The 17,808-nt window shown below is 38.1% G+C and overlaps 1 protein-coding gene across 1 annotated transcript; it reads left to right on the top strand.

The window, feature by feature from the left end:
* The first annotated feature begins 6,870 nt into the window (after positions 1-6,870).
* On the top strand, positions 6,871-11,760 carry LOC142541946 (uncharacterized). The gene is made up of 5 exons (XM_075648389.1): positions 6,871-7,642; positions 8,137-8,516; positions 10,008-10,213; positions 11,408-11,650; positions 11,757-11,760. Exons 1-5 carry the CDS (start codon positions 6,871-6,873, stop codon positions 11,758-11,760), a joined length of 1,605 nt encoding a protein of 534 aa, XP_075504504.1.
* Positions 11,761-17,808: the final 6,048 nt, after the last annotated feature.

Raw genomic sequence — 17,808 nt, 5'->3', positions numbered from 1 at the left:
CATGATACTCATCATATGAGCATCTCATATTCTTTCTATATTTGTATATTCAAGGGCTTTATCTATGCAACTTGTATGGGTATACAGATAAAGATGTGCCAAAATAATAATTTCAAATATTATTAAAATAAAGATCGTTTATACATAGAGTTTCATTGTGAACACTTGGCCAACAATTGGCTCGATGGGCACCTACTCTAACACTGTCAGGAGAAATGTGGCACACCTGACCCTGTCTGCATCCTGCAGCTCATTGCAAGAAAATAAATATCTTGATGGACTTAATCCACCCCTCAGCTATCATCGGGTCAGTATTCCCTGAGAACTCCTTTGGGTCCATCCTGCTGAACCTCTCATATACCGCCTCTGGTCTGGGCCTCGCTCCTGTATCTACGGCAGCATGGTTCCCCGCAAACTGTGCGAAGAACTGAGTCATCCCTACAAGCATCTGAGCCTGCATATCTTGGGGTGGATGAGGAGGATTGGCTCTATTCCCATCCCGAGCTTCTCTATTCTCATCCTTGCTCCACGGGCAACCATACGTCTAGGAGGCTTACTGTTCCAATATTTACCCAACATGTAATCCCAACATGCATGAACATAATATCTATATTATAAGATGCACGTAATTGGAGCTTAAAGCATGTACATGCTGAAATCATGACTTGATGCTTATTACATGAAAGAATTTAGAACTTTAAAACTTACAGACTTAAGATGTGACTTCGTGAGTTTCTCGCAACGGGCAGTAGGCATAACACTTTACAAGAACACCGCTCTGATACCAACTGTAACGTAACGTACTTTTAATCTACTTAAAATTTGGGAAAAATAAAAATTTTATTAAATAAATAATAATATTTCAAATTGCAATAAAAATAAATTGTTTGTCTAAAATATTTGGAAAAAAAACGATTACGAACAAAGTTTGCCAAATAATTGAAATTGTAAACAACTTGCAACAAGTACTTATTTAAAGTATCATAAAGTAAATTCTTTCAAAATCAGAGTAAATGAAACAACATGCATAAAAATCCTTAAAACTAAGGCGGTCCTCGTGTTAGTCCACTGCGTAGTCCGAGCCATCTCACTGATCACCACCTCTCGTCTCCTCATACTCGTCCTCACCTGCATCGATCAATTCTAGTGAGTCTAAATACTCAACATGTATAAAATGGACTAGCAAGTAACATATAATAAAACCACATGCATTTTAAGTAGCGCATACGTAACTTAACTTTAAACATACTTACATAAACATACTTACATAAGCATAGACGTGCCCTCATCTCATAAACATTTTCGTAAATGTACTTGCATCATACATACTTAAACATGCATAGTAATCATCATTTTGCGTATATATATGTTTCAAATCAAGTGACCCATACGTAAATGCACCTGATCAGACTAAACTACAGTACTGGGCTGGCAGGGATGTCCACTACCACATACATAAGATCATCAGTCAAACTTTACAGGGTGGATTTGTCCTTTGTCATACTTACCGCTTTACAATCTTGATCAAAATCCTGTCATAATTTACCGGGGTGGAGAGGTCCCCGGACACGTTCTCCGACTTCCAAACCCGTTCATAATTGGTCACAAGACATTTAGAATATCTCAAAAATATAAAATATTTTCTTTGCACGTCGAACATACTAATACATTATGCATGCCTGCCCAAGACAAAAATTAAATTTTTCCCTCTTACAGAATGCTTGGCGCTCGAGCGGTAAAATCTTACCACTGGAGCGTGCCCCGTCCAGAAGTTCTAGCACTCAAGCAGTAAGATCTCTTGCCAGAGCGCCACCCTGCGCAAAAAATTTTGAAAACCGACACAGTTAAGCAGTCACACTAGATTGATCATAACTCACTCATCACTTGTCCAAAAATTATGAATTTACTATCAAATCAAAGATATCAAAAAGTACTACGTTTTATACGTTAAACGTTTTTCCAGAAAACCGACCAAAAATTCGCAGGATTCGAAATGACAGCAGATTCGGGTTTTGAGATCTTAAAATCGGTTAAACATCACAGTTTTAGCAGGCACACGAAAATTATCATAACTTACACATTTCTTGTCCAAAAATCACAAATTTACTGACAAATCAAAGATATCAAAAAGTAATATGTTTTGCACGTGGAAACTTTTTCCAGAAAGTCGACCGAGAATTAACAGTACACGAAATGACAACAGACTCTATTTTTAGATCCAAAATGGTTTCAAAACATTTTTGCTCAAACTTTTGCACAACATACACGGATTTTGCATACAATATGCATCAAAATACTTACTACGACAAGATCGATGCAAAAATAAAAGAATATACATGCCTTTGTGTATAAACGCTCGAAGACGATGAATACCGACGCGGTGGATTACGGGAGATGACCGGGTAACGCTTGCTAGACGAATCTTGCTCGAAAAACCAACGTAAATCTTCAGAAATTTGCTAGGGGGAAGGGGCGGCTGCTGATGAGTATGAAGAACCCTAGTTCTCTCATCCAAAACTAACGTGTAGGTGTGTGCGTAGATTTGTGTGTGTTATTAACGTGTAAGTGTGTGTAGATTAGGGAGTTAATTAGGGGTTAATTAGTTAAATAAAAAAATATTTATAACTAATTTACATGCTAATTAAAATACTAACCCACACTAATTTACTAGCACCCCTTATTTTAATAAAATACACATATGGCCAAGTTTTCAAGGTTTAAAATCTCCAAATTTTCAAATTGGTATTTGAAAAGCTTAAAATCTCAAAATCACCTAATAAATTAAATTAGACTTTAAATGCTTAAAATTAAAAAAAAAATCAGTTAAAATAAAAATTTTATTGACTTGAAATAAAATCCATAAATCATCACCGGTCTCTTTTCCCGATCCCGCATCGAATATTCGCCTGAAACATAAAAATCAAGAAAACATTTTAACGTGCATCACAATAAACATGTAACCATTTAAAATAATGCAAATTGTAAATCATGCATGGTTAAAAATTATTTTAAAAATATATAAATAATTTTACAATTTAATAAATGCATAGGGTTTACGTGTATTGATTTTTGGGTTCTACAACTTGTTCTTCAAATTTTATCTCTTGGCATAACCAGTAGATATTTGTTTGTATCATATCAGCTGAAATCTCATTCTCTGCTTCTTGGAACATTTCATGTTCGCAATCTTTAATTTGATGTTAACAAAACTTGTTATTTTGTTTAAAATGATTTTACCTAAGTACGCAGATACTGGAACTGATCAGGATTTGAAATGATTAGTTATCAAGCCAAAACTGAAGCTATCGAGATGCTAATTGAAAGTGCCAATTGATCGACCAACCTGAATCAGCTCAACTGACATTTCAAAAAAAACAATTCAACTGATTGTCCAGCTGATAGGTGATTCAGCAGAAGACCTTCAGAAGCCCGGCAAGCTGATGAAGAGTTCAACTGATGAAGAACCCAGCTGACCAATTCAACTGAAAGAGTGAAATCAGTTCAACTGATAAGTCAACTGATTTCACCAGTCCAACTAAAGATCAGTTCACCTGAAGATCAGTTCAGATGACCAGTTAAGAACATCTTTTATGAATCAATCAGTTGCAGATCAAAACAAGCTTATCTAAATGGATTCCAGCTACACACAAGGGAACAAAAATATCTGTACTATCTGTAGTACAATAATTGACGTTGCAGCTAAGATTAAAGCCGAGAGTTTCCTGGAGGCATGTCAGAAAAGTCAAGACACATATATCAAGGAACACATTCAATCTGCAACGATCACATGTGATGAGTCCTGGAGTACAATCTCAATGCCTCTATAAATACAAGCTCAAGACCATCAGAAAACAAGAGACGCATATACTAGAGTGTGTGAAGATACAAAGAACGGGCACGCATAATGCTTATCAGCTTTGAATAAGCAATCAGACCATAGAGAATACTTCAACGTGTTATCAGCTTAGTTTAGAAGCTTACTTCCCTCGGTGTGTGAGAACACCTTCGTGGTGTATTTCTTGTTCAGTTCTCACACACGCACACACATCACCACTCAAATACAGTCCTGCACAAAAAAAATAAACTTGTGTATGTAGTTTTTGACACACAGACGTTAAACAAGTGTTGCCTGGAAGGTGCTACCTTCAGTCTATTCTAGGAGTTCAGTTAGGCAATGGGTAAGTCCTAAGCTGGGTGGGTTATTAAACATGTTGTAATTAATCAAAGTGTTCTAGTATATCCTACCCGAGGTGGTAGAAGGTGTGAGAACCCAGGATTTTCCGATCCGAAGCAAATCATGTAAGAAATTCGAACTTGAAATTTAACTCAAACTAAGCTTAACAACTTTCATTTTAACTATAAAACTTAAATATGAACTTAGATTTCAGCTAACTTGACTTGAGGAAGTAGCTTCAAAGCTCGGAGACTGACTCAACGAGAGGTCAAGCTACAAGTAACCATATCCATCAAAGAGTCATCACTGGAAGAGTAAAACCCCAGCTCGAGGACTCGAGCTGTCAGCTCAAAGCACCTCAACCAAGAATGTCCTAAAAAGACCAAAAAGGGAGCTATAGAATGAGCCAAGAGTTTGGACAAGTTAAATGTGCAGGAAATAACCTTTGAATTAACCCGTGAAGGAGCTGCGGGAGGAGCTAAGGGCTAGGACACCTTTATTATGCAGGAATGTAACTCTTGGTGCTTGGCTTACTTTAGACCATCATTAATCATTTCTTGGCCACCAAGGGAGCAAGGTGGACGGCTATGGGGGAGACAAAGGGGCAAGTTTCCTCCTATAAATATGTGATCTCATGCATTGCCATACCACCCCAAAAATCAAGCCAAAATTTCGGTTTTCCCTTCCCCTCACTCTCCCAATTTTCGGCCAAGCAAGCAAAGAAGAAAGAAGGAGATTTCGTACAGGCCAAAGTTGCTATCTCGTGTCGAAGTGCTGCCCGACCCGAAGACAGTATTTGTTAGAATTGCGCCGAAGTGCTGCCGAATTTTCAAGGGAAAGCTTCGTGCAAGAAATAAGTAAGTGGGCTTTCGTTAAATATTTTGTTGTATTTTAAAGTTTGCATATAAATAATATGACATGCTTGTATGTGTGTCCTTTTTTTTGAAAATTCAGTATGTTCTATTTTAAAAAATTTCGATCGATTATGTGTTCTCTTCTATGCTTCGAAATCCAACATTCATCCTTTCCGAAAATTTTCCTTGAGAAATTAGAAAATATATCCCTTCAATCGTTCCGAAAATCCTTAGTATCGAAAATTTTCACGACAACTTTGTTATTTGTGCCTTTCTATCCTTTATACGATTCTCATGCTTTACTTCCATTTTATCCTAGGAAATGGCTGCTCCAAGTACTCGCGCTCAGGCTGCTCTTCGTATGCATCAGCTTACCATAGATAATCAAGCTAGGGAGATTGCGACTCTGAAGGCGCAACTGGCTAGGAAGAAACTAGAAAACCAGGAGCTTAGTGAGATTAGGCACATACTGGAGACGGACGTGCAGCGACTTACTCACCATCTGTATTTGGCTGAGAGCCAACTTCTACAGATACCGACTGATTTAGCTCGCATCGCACGCTTAGCTTCACTCAACAGGGAGTTACTGGAGAGAGTAGAGATAGAGCAAGGACATGCTACTCAGGCCCGTCAGCGCCAAGAGGAGTTCAGCACCAAGCAAGATCGGTACATTTCGAAGCTCCACGGCACTATGGACAGACTTCAAGATCAGAATAACTTACCAGCATTTGGTGATAGAGAACATAGAGGAAGAGGAGGAAGCAGCGATGGAGGTGGCCGATGACGACAGCGACAGTGATAGCGACAGCGACGGAGGAGAGATGATAGATTAGTATCAAGATTATATCTGGATTGTAATAAAATTATGATTAAGAAAATATTATGTGTATCACCTTATTTATAAATGAAAGTTCTATTATCTTTAAATCATTGCATTTACATATCAAAATTGATAAAGTATTTTATAAATCTGTCTAAGAAATTAATTTCTTTTACTTTTATAGGAAAGCAAACATGGATCATCAAAGCATTATAACTGAACTTCAAAAACAGCTCCAGGAAAAGGAAGCGGAGATTAAAATATTGAAAGAAAAAAATGACAAACTCAAGAGAGATAACTACCAGTTGGATATAAATAACGTATGCATGATGGAGGATCTTCGTGAGGCAAGAGTGGAAGAGAAAAGACTGCGCGGCGACGTTAGGCGCTATGCTGCCTACCACCTAGAGTCTGAGGGACAGAACGAAATCACCAATTAAGAGTTGAAGAATGCGCAAGATAGGATTTTTACTCTCCAAATCCGGGATCAGAGCCTCCTCAAAACACAGCGCCGTCTTCAAGAACGGATCGAAGAACAAGAAATCGATGAGAAAGTAAGCCAATCAACGATACAAGAGCTTCAGGATCAAGTAAACAACCTTGACCACCACAACACACAGTTGCAAAATCATATTGATCAGCTACATAATAATATGATCAATATGGATGAGCTCTTAGAGGAACTCAAAGCTAACCAAGAAGAAGATCCTGTTGAAGTGGAAGAAATTAATGGGGTAGTAGGAGATGGTAAAGTTATAGACGAGTAGGGAGAGAACCTTAGAATAGGCTCGATTGTATTCATAATTATTTGATTAATTATTTGTTTTGAAACTTTTGATTGTATGAATTTCAAAATCTAATGAAATTATTTTGATTTCATATTATGGTAAATAAATTAATAAAATATATGTTTATAGGATATGGCAGGCAGACCACCCCGAAACAACCGTAACCCTCGTGACGCCAACCAAAATGAAAATCCACCACCACCTCCGAGGGTAAATCTCAACCAAGAAGATATGATGGCGATAGCTACTATTGTAGCCGCGACATTGCAAGGGTTCGTGAACCCATTGGCTAACGCCATCCAACCACCCCAAGAACCACAACCGCGTGGGATTAAATACAATTATGAATCTCTGAGGAGAAATCGAGTTCCAACTTTCGATGGGAACCCAGACCCGGAAGTCAGCCACAACTTGCTCAAGAATGTCGAAACACAACTACATTTACTGGAAATACCTGAAGAACTGAGAGTGGAGGTTGTGACACCGTTTTTGGAATACCGGGCTAGGAAATGGTGGGAAACTGTGTCACCATCTCTAACTGTAGTGGAAGAGATCACATGGCAGATTTTTAAGAGAGAATTTTTGAAACAATACTACCCAGCTGAATTTCGTCTGCAGAAGTTGGGTGAGTTCGGAAACTTCAAACAGGCTCCGGACATGTCGGTGATGGAATACACTTCACGGTTCAATGATCTAGGAACCTATGTCCCAACAATCATGTCTGATGAAACGCTAAAAATACATCGTTTTAAAAAGGGACTCAACAGCCGGATTCAGTCAGCTTTGGCAGTATTCAAGCCAAACAGTTTTGCGGATTTGATGGGCGCTGCGATGAGCGCAGAAACAGATATCAAACGCCGTGAGGAAGAAAACAAGAACAAAAGACCGATTGTCAATCAATCTACTCAGAATGGTCCCAAGTTTAAGAAGCCAAATTATTTAGGTGGGCATTTCAAAGGAAGCTCTGGCAATACTGGCAATAGGGAAGGGAAGTGGTGCGACACCTGTAAATAGTATCATATCGGAGAATGCTATCGGAAGACAGGCGCATGTTTCAAGTTTGGACAGGTGGGTCATCGAATTAAGGAATGTCCAGAAAACAAAGAAAAAGGGGCGGGACCCAGAAAGTAGAATGAAAACAAAATCAATGCTCGGGTGTATGCAATCACCCAGGAAGAAGCTGATAACACCAATGAGGTGGTGGCAGGTACTACTCTACTCAATGACATACCTGCATATACTTTGTTTGATTGTGGTGCTACGCACTCGTTTGTGTCCAAAAGATTTGCTAAGAAGCTTAAACTTGAACATGATATTCTTAGTGAGCCATTGAGAGTGGTAACACCGGCAAGCAAAATAATTGAAACCCAAAAAGTGTATCGAAATTGTAAAATTTGTATCAGCAAACAAATTTTTGAGGCAGAATTAATTCAACTCAATATAGTTGAGTTTGACATCATTCTTGGAATGGACTGGTTAGCTAAAAACCATGCCTAGTAGACTGTCAAAGGAAAGATATTAGACTTCAGACTCCGACAAAAGAGGAAGTCATATATCACGGGAAATCCAAAGAACGAAAATCTCTGTTATCTGCTTCACAAGCCTGGAAGGCCATAAAAGGAGGAGAAAAGATTTATCTGGCAGTAATTAATGAGATCAAAGGAGAAGAAGTCCCAAAGTGGGAAGATATTCCAATTGTTCAAGAATATCCAGATGTTTTCCCTGATGAATTATCAGGCGAGATACCTGATAGAGAGGTAGAATTTGAAATAAATTTGGTCCCTGGTGTTGCACCAATCTCAAATGCACCATACCGAATGGCTCCAGCTGAATTAAAGGAGTTAAAGGAACAACTTCAGGAATTACTTGACAAGAAGCAGGTTCGCCCTAGTGCATCCCCGTGGGGAGCCCCAGTGCTTTTTGTAAAGAAAAAGGACGGAAGCATGAAGAATTAAACAAGATCACCATAAAGAATAAGTACCCACTCTCAAGAATAGATGATCTTTTCGATCAGTTAAAGGGAGCCAAGGTCTTCTCAAAACTAGATCTGAGATCTGGTTACCATTAGTTGAAGGTCAAAGCAGAAGATATCCCTTAAACTGCGTTCAGGACGAGATATGGACATTACGAATTCACAGTAATGCCTTTTGGCCTCACAAATGCTCCTGCAGCATTCATGGACCTGATGAATCGGGTATTCAAACCATACCTCGACAAGTTTGTGGTTGTCTTCATAGGTGATATCCTTGTGTACTCACCAAGTGAAGAAGAACACAGAGAACATCTGCGTCTCACTTTGCAGACACTACGGGAAAAGGAACTATATGCCAAATTCAAGAAGTGTGAATTTTGGATTAAAAAGTGTGGCGTTCCTAAGTCATATAATTTCTGAATATGGGGTGTCAGTAGACCCTAAGAAGGTGGAGGCAATCAAGGATTGGCCACAACCAAAGACAGTGACTGAAGTAAGGAGTTTTCTGGGTTTAGCATGCTACTATAGAAAATTTGTGGAAGGATTTTCTTCGATAGCCATTCCACTCACCAAACTTACGCAGAAAAAATCGAAATTCATTTGGAATGAAGCATGTGAAAGAAGTTTTGAAACCCTGAAGACAAAACTCGTATCCACACCAGTACTAATTCTTCCCGAGGATGGTAAGAATTTCACTATATACAGTGACGCTTAAAAGGGAGGATTAGGGTGTGTACTTATGCAAGAGGGTCAGGTAATCGCTTATGCCTCACGGCAACTAAAATCATATGAGCAGAATTACCCCACTCATGACTTGGAGTTAGCCGCAGTAGTATTTGCGCTTAAAATCTGGAGGCACTACCTTTATGGAGTAAAATGCGAAGTTTTTACTGATCATCAGAGCCTCAAGTACATTTTCACCCAAAAAGAATTAAACATGAGGCAAAGAAGGTGGATGGAACTTCTCAAGGACTATGATTTGTCAATCAATTATCATTCGGGTAAGGCAAATAAAGTGGCAGATGCGTTGAGCCGAAGGAACCCTGGGAAGGTGAGCTTATCTTCACTATCAGTACAACCAGGCCTCCGAGAGACCATCAAATTGAAGCAGAGTCAAGACACCTCCATCCTTAAAATTAAAGAACAAATCCAAGAAGGAAAAGTTCCAGAATTTAAAATTGATGAAAATGGGATACTCTGGATGAAAGGACGATTGTATGTGCCAAACATCGCTGGAATTCGAGAGGAGGTAATGGCCGAGGGACATAAATCGAGATTTTCGGTACATCCAGGGAGTACCAAAATGTACAGAGACTTAAAAAAGAATTACTGGTGGAACGGAATGAAGAAAGACGTGGCTATCTTTATTTCGAAGTGCCTAACCTGTCAACAAGTCAAGGTAGAACATCAACGGCCTGGAGGACTTTTACAGCCATTGGAAATACCAACATGGAAGTGGGATAATATCTCCATGGACTTTGTAGTCGGGCTACCAAGATCAAGGCAAGGTCATGATGGAATCTGGGTAATCGTTGATAGATTGACTAAGTCTGCACATTTCTTGCCGGTGCGGATGACTTATAACCTGGATAAGCTCGCTACTTTGTATATGGACAACATAGTAAGACTACACGGAGTCCCATTAAGTATACTGTCTGACAGAGACCCAAGATTTGTATCAAGATTTTGGAAAAGTTTTCAAAAAGCTATGGGAACCAAAGTCACTCTCAGCACGGCCTATCATGTAATGCCCAAGATTCGACGACTGTCCTTACTGTACCAAGACGAGTCTTTCCAGTGTGCTTATGTCCTCACTCACACACACACTAGGAAACTTCCCAGGGGTCACCCATCCCAAAATTACCCAAAGTCAAGCACGCTTAACTTTGGAGTTCTTATGTGATAAGCTACCGAAAAGAAGATGCACCTTCGTGATATGAGTAGTACCAATCAAATCTTTTAAGCCCTCTTCAACTGTACAGTCCATTACATTGAACAGTCTCGAATCCCTCTCATTCCGGTGTGGGATCGGTTCATTCATGTTCCCTCCACCTAGAAGCCTTCCAGGAGCCGCTCATTGTCCGTGCAACCTCATCGCACCGGCGATCACCCCCCGCCCTCTTCGGCCCTAGGCCTCACATGCCTACCAGCTTCCGCTTGGTTCGTCCCCGAACAACACCGGACTAAGAGAGGTTGGCTCTGATACCAACTGTAACGCCCCAGATTCGATGACTGTCCTCACTGTACCAAGACGAGTCTTTCCAGCGTGCTTATGTCCTCACTCACACGCATCCTAGGAAACTTTCCAGGGGGTCACCCATTCCAAAATTGCCCCAAGTCAAGCATGCTTAACTTTGGAGTTCTTATGTGATAAGATACCGAAAAGAAGATGCACCTTCGTGATATGAGTAGTACCAATCAAATCTTTTAAGCCCTCTTCAACTGTACAGTCCATTACATTGAACAGTCTCGGAATCCCTCTCATTCCAATGTGGGATCGGTTCATTCATGTTCCCTACACCTAGAAGCCTGCCAGGAGCCGCTCATTGTCCGTGCAACCTCATGGCACCGGCGATAAACCCCCGCCCTCTTCGGCCCCGGGCCTCACATATCATCCTCAGACTGATGGTCAAACTGAAAGGACAATTCAAACCCTCGAGAACTTGTTGAGGGCATGCGCACTGGACTTTCATTGAAGTTGGAATGAGCAATTACCGTTGATAGAGTTTGGCTATAATAATAGCTACCATAGTACTATTGAGATGGCTCCATATGAGGCTTTTATGGTCGAAAGTGTAGGTTGCCTCTATATTGGGACGAGGTCGGAGAAAAGGATGTTACTGGACCAGAGCTTGTTCAATTAACCATTGAAAAGGTCGCTATAATCAAAGAACGACTCAAGACTGCCCAAGATAGGCAAAAGAGCTGGGCATATTTGAAGAGAAGACCGTTAGAATTGGAGATTGGCGAAAAGGCTTATGTCAAGGTCTCTCCTATGAAAGGAGTAGTTCGGTTCAGTAAATTCGGGAAGCTAAATCCAAGGTATGTGGGACCATTCGAGATACTGGAGAAGGTAGGAACCTTAGCTTACCGAGTGGCGTTACCACCAGACATGTCCTGGATACATAATGTTTTCCACATCTCACAGCTGAGGAAATATGTCTCAGACCCTAGTCACGTACTCAAAGTTGCACCACTGATGATTGAAGGAAACCTCAATGAAGAACTCAAATACAAAGAAGTCCCTATTCGAATAGTGGACACAAAATACCAAATGTTGACGCAACGAACAATACCTTATGTCAAGGTACAGTGGTCAAATCATACTGAAAGGGAGGCCACCTGGGAACTCGAAGAGAAAATGCGCTCACAATATCCTCATTTATTCAAAAGCTCGAGCTAATCCAAGTTTTGAGGACGAAACTTTCAATAAGGAGGGAGGGATGTGAGAACCCAGGATTTTCCGATCCGAAGCAAATCATGTAAGAAATTCGGACTTGAAATTTAACTCAAACTAAGCTTAACAACTTTCATTTTAACTATAGAACTTAAATATGAACTTAGATTTCAGCTAACTTGACTCGAGTAAGTAGCTTCAAAGCTCGGAGACTGACTCAACGAGAGGTCAAGCTGCAAGTAACCATATCCATCAAAGAGTCATCACTGGAAGAGTAAAACCCTAGCTCAAGGACTCGAGCTGTCAGCTCAAAGCAGCTCAACCTAAGCTTGTCCTAACAAGACCAAAAAGGGAGCTATAGGATGAGCCAAGAGTTTGCACAAGTTAAATGTGCAGGAAATAACCTTTGAGTTAACCCATGAAGGAGCTGCGGGAGGAGCTAAGGGCTAGGACACCTTTATTATGCAGGAATGTAACTCTTGGTGCTTGGCTTACCTTTGACCATCATTAATCATTTCTTGGCCACCAAGGGAGCAAGGTGGACGGCCATGGGGGAGACAAAGGGGCAAGTTTCCTCCTATAAATATGCGATCTCATGCATTGCCATACCACCCCAAAAATCAAGACAAAATTTCGGTTTTCCCTTCCCCTCACTCTCTCAATTTTTGGCCGAGCAAGCAAGGAAGAAAGAAGGAGATTTCGTACAGGCCAAAGTTGCTATCTCGTGTCGAAGTGCTGCCCGACCGAAGATAGTATTTATTAGAATTGCGCCGAAGTGCTGCCGAATTTTCAAGGGAAAGCTTCGTGCAAGAAATAAGTAAGTGGGCTTTCGTTAAATATTTTGTTGTATTTTTAAAGTTTGCATATAAATAATATGACATGCTTGTATGTGTGTCCGTTTTTTTGAAAATTCAGTCTGTTCTATTTTAAAATTTCGATCGATTATGTGTTCTCTTCTATGCTTCGAAATCTTTGGTTCCGCTGTGTCTGTATGAAAACTCTGAAGTCTGAAAATCTGAAAAGTTCTGTCTGTTATTTCTGAATTCTGTTGCACTGTTATGATTCGAATTTGAAATGGGACGAGAATTGTATTTCTGTTCTGGCCCCCATTGGTGGGTATAAAACCATGTTCTGTTCTAGCCCCCATTGGTGGGTATAAAACCATGTTCTGGCCTACCTCTTAGAGGAGTAATATATTGGGGACAATTTGACCATGAAAATGAGATGAGTAACAGTGTTGTGTCCGTTTGATTTGATCTGTTTCTGAATTGCTCTGAATCATCTGATAAATTCTGTCATTTATTCGATTCGCTTCTGTCATTATAAGTTAAGAATATTAAGTTTTGAAAGTCTGTTAAAAGAACGTTTTAAGAAAACTAAGTTCTATATGTATCTTTGGAATCGATCGACCCCCACTTGCTGAGTGTTTCCCAAAACACTCATCCCTTACAGCGTTCTGGGGATGGTGATCAGATTTCGAGATCAGGAAATTGAGAATTGTACTCGTTTTCTTTTGTTTAGCTTCTGCAAACTCTGATGTAAAAGTTTATTCTTTTGTCATTGTAAGACAATATTCTATTTATGAAAAAGATTGGTTTGATTTGATACGAGGCTTTATTGTTTTCAATGTAATTGCTAAACAATGCCGGATGTCGACGACGCTTCGGACTCGGGGCGTGACAGAAGGGGTGAGGTAGGAGCAGTTGAAGTCTCAGAACATCCATAAACATATCTTGTGTATTTAATTGTTTAACTATTGTTTTCAAACTGATTTGATTAGTAAGAGCATCTGTCGGTTTAGTTTTTCACCATAACTAAACTGATATATGTGACAACTAATTCCCTATATTTTCAGTTATTCAGTTACACAAGATATAAAATATATCAGTGTTTCTTAACGAAGGATTATTTCGAGTGTTTTCCGCTTGGTTTAATACTAAACTCGATCTAATTCATCGGTGTATACATTCTTAGAATATGATAAACATAAAAATTGTACATTAATTAAATGTTTTATAATATAAATATATAGTTTTTGTTTTATTAAATGTTTAAATATTATATGTTTTATAATAAATTGTATAAAATATAAGTTGTTGTATAATTACAAGTTTTTACTATTTTTTACAGGTTCGATAAAACAAGAATAAACTTGGCGTTGCAAATGGGATTAAGATGATTCTTGGACCTGTAGAAAGTTGATGTTAATATCTACAATATTGGTGGCAAGCATGAGATAAAAATCCTCTCACAATTGGGATCAAATTAAGCAACAAATAAAGTTACCAAAGGAGTGGCAGTTTTACTATGCTCTAGTATTTTGACCATATCTCTCAAATTACTTGGTCAAATGGTTTGAAAAAAATACCACAACTAGACAACTCAATTATCCACATGTTTCTTTTTATGTGAAGAAGCAAATTCGGAGAAGAAAATTTTCAAAAGTGATGTGTAATATAATATAATATCTTGGAACACCAATGAAGACTTATGTGTAAAAAAATAATATTTTATTTGTGGTTGTCTCCCCAAATTTGGCTATAAATAGGGGTGCATTGTAATGTATTGAGATATCCCTCATTCTATAAACAAATCTTTGAGTTCATAATATTTCTCTCTATATTTTTCCTTTATTTCTTCATTTAAATATAATTAGCATGTTAATTTCATATTCAAAGTTTTACACTTTGAATAATGAATAGCTAACTTCCTAAAGTTGAGATGAAAAGGTGAAACTCTTGGCATGATAATAAGGTTACTAAAAGGTAAGAATCTATGTTTTATATTATTTAATCATTATTTATTGTTTATGTTATATTTATTTCTTTAAGCATTTTTATACCCTACTTATAAGTGGGAGTTTTGATTTATTGTTACTATATGTTACACTAAATTCTTGGAACCATTTAAATGTTAGTTTGATATTACCAACCATTTAAAGTGGATGCCTTGATTTATTATATATGAATATATTATAATATTAAATTACTTGGAACCATTTAAATGTTTGTTTGGTTTTACCAACCATTTAAAGTGGGAACCTTGATTTACTATATATAAATATATCATAATATTAATTTCTTGGTACCATTTAAATGTTAGTTTGGTTTTACCAATCATTTAAAGTGGGAACCTTGATTTAGTGTTTACAAATATATATATAACACAATAAATACTTGACAACATTTATAAGTTTTGGTATATATTATATACTTATAAGATAATAATACATAACATAATATAAATATGATTATTTAATATATTGGAACTATTTTATTAAGTGGATTTCAATAATGTTCGTTAATGTTAACTTTATTAAAATACCAAGAGTGGATCATTTAATCTCAACTACTTAATTAAAATTTGAACAATTAAAAATTACCAATTAAAGATTCAAACAACTAAAAGAAAAAATAAATAAAAAGACATTGTAGTGGACTTGTAATTAGCTTAGCTTCCTCGTGGAGACGATATTCGAACTCATCGAATTATACTACTTGTGGACAACCTGCTCTTGGGAGTGCAACAATCAAAGTCGCAACAAGTTTTTGGCGCCGTTGCCGGGGAAGTATAATTTAATTTCAAGTCTATTTAATTTTGTTTATATTTTATTTTTCTTTATTTGAATTTTTATTGCTTTTGTGTGTTTTTATTCTTTTGCATTTGCATTTGCATGAGCATTTGGTCACGTACACTTAGTGGTCGACTCATTCGAAATAACCCTTTATTTTTACAAAACATGGCGGAAGAACCCATCCAAGAAAATGAAGATGAAATTCAATCTCAACATGATCATGATAGACGAAGAACACTTAGAGATCACATGAATCCTACACGTACTAGTGCACCTTCATGTCTAGTTTTTCCCCCTGATGCATCTCATTTCAATTTTAAGCCTGGTATTATCCAACTTTTACCCAATTTTCATGGCTTAGATTCTGAAAATCCATACATGCATTTACGAGAGTTTGAAGAAGTGTGCAACACATATAATGATCTAAATTGTAGCATGAACACCATTCGACTTAAGCTTTTTCCTTTTTCTTTAAAAGATAAAGCTAAAACATGGCTACAAAATCTTAGATCGGGATCCATTCGAACTTGGGATGAATTGCAACAACAATTTTTGAAAAAGTTTTTTCCATCTCATAGAACAAATTCTTTCAAAAGGCAAATCATCACTTTCACTCAAAAACAAGGAGAAACTTTTTATCAGTGTTGGAATAGATACAAAGAATTGCTTAATCTTTGTCCACATCATTGTTTTGAAATTTGGAGAGTTGTTTCTCAATTTTATGAAGGCTTAACACCTAAAGATAGGCAAATGGTTGAATTTATGCGTAATGGAACATTTGAAGATAAATATCCAAACGAGGCAATTGAGTATCTCGATTCATTAGCTGAAAATGCTCAAAATTGGGACACTATAGGTACAATTGAACCATCAAACAAGATTCAATCTCCTACATCTGATGGAGGTATGTACACTCTCAAAGATGAACATGATCTCCAAGCTAGATTTACTTCTTTGTCAAGAAAAGTGGAGGCACTTGAATTGAAAAAGAATGGTCAATTAAAATCTGTTCAAGAAATTGTGTAAGGCCCGAGATTTTAATTACGGTAATATGAGATTAATATGAAATTATTTATTGATTAATTGATATGATTATAGACAGAAAAGATTAGACCGGGAGAGCCGAAAGAAGATTTGACATGAGGTGCAAGAAGAGTCCCCGCGCACATGCGCGACATGTATGGGCGCACATGCGCGAGAAAGACAGAACCATGCGCGCACATGCGCGGCTTGAATGTGCGCACATGCGCGGAACATCCAGAGAGTTCGACGCACATGCGCGAGCCATGCGAGAAGCCAAGGGAGAATTCCAGAGAGTTCGGCGCATATGCGCGACGTAGATGGCGCACATGCGCGTGATGGACAGAATGTTCGGCGCATATGCGCGGAAGTGATTGGCGCATATGCGCGATTAGACGAAGTGCTGGTCCGAACAACCGGCGCATATGTGCGACTTTGTGCGCACATATGCGCGCAACGTGCAGAACATGCACGACGCCACTTGCCTTGCATGCGTGGACGTGTATATATATATATAACAAACATTAATTCTCAGAAGAAAAGAAAGAAAAGAACGAAAGAAGCAAGTTCTGATTTTGATCGAGATTTACGAAAAATCCGTCCGTCTGTTTTTGGAATCTGAGTACAGTACCGAGTTCCTAGCGACGATATCTACAACTGGGCGTAAGTTTTATTACGTTTTGATGTCGTTTGAAATTATGATGTTGTTAGAATTGAATAGGAATCATATATGGTGTTTCTGATACAGTGGACATCGTATAATCGAAGTCAGATTAAAGAACAGACTAGTTATGTAATTGTTATGATTTGTGGAATTGATTAATTGAGATTCGATATCAGATTTGTATTGTTATTGAAATTATGAGTTGCACCGATATTGATTATGAGTTCTGGTATCATATCTGTGGTGTTGAAATTGACGGGGTTATCGAGACTGTATTGTTATACCGTCGAAACATCAGTTGATTGATATTGATCAAATTCGGTATTGATTTAGATGGTATTATGGTATCGTATGTCGATTGGCATTGATCCGATTATGTTTTGATTTGAGTATTGATCAGAACAGGTTTTGAACTGAGTATGTATTGATATTGTATCTATTCAATTGTCATTATCAGATTTGATATGGACAGACTTGACTTCGATACTTCGTCTTCGTCGGACCGAGAAGATAAAGGTATAAATTAATGTTGAGTTGGTATTGCA

Source organism: Primulina tabacum, chromosome 4 (assembly GCF_025594145.1).
Source record: "Primulina tabacum isolate GXHZ01 chromosome 4, ASM2559414v2, whole genome shotgun sequence".
NCBI classification, from domain to species: Eukaryota; Viridiplantae; Streptophyta; class Magnoliopsida; order Lamiales; family Gesneriaceae; genus Primulina; species Primulina tabacum.
This window is presented reverse-complemented; position numbering and strand designations above follow the sequence as displayed.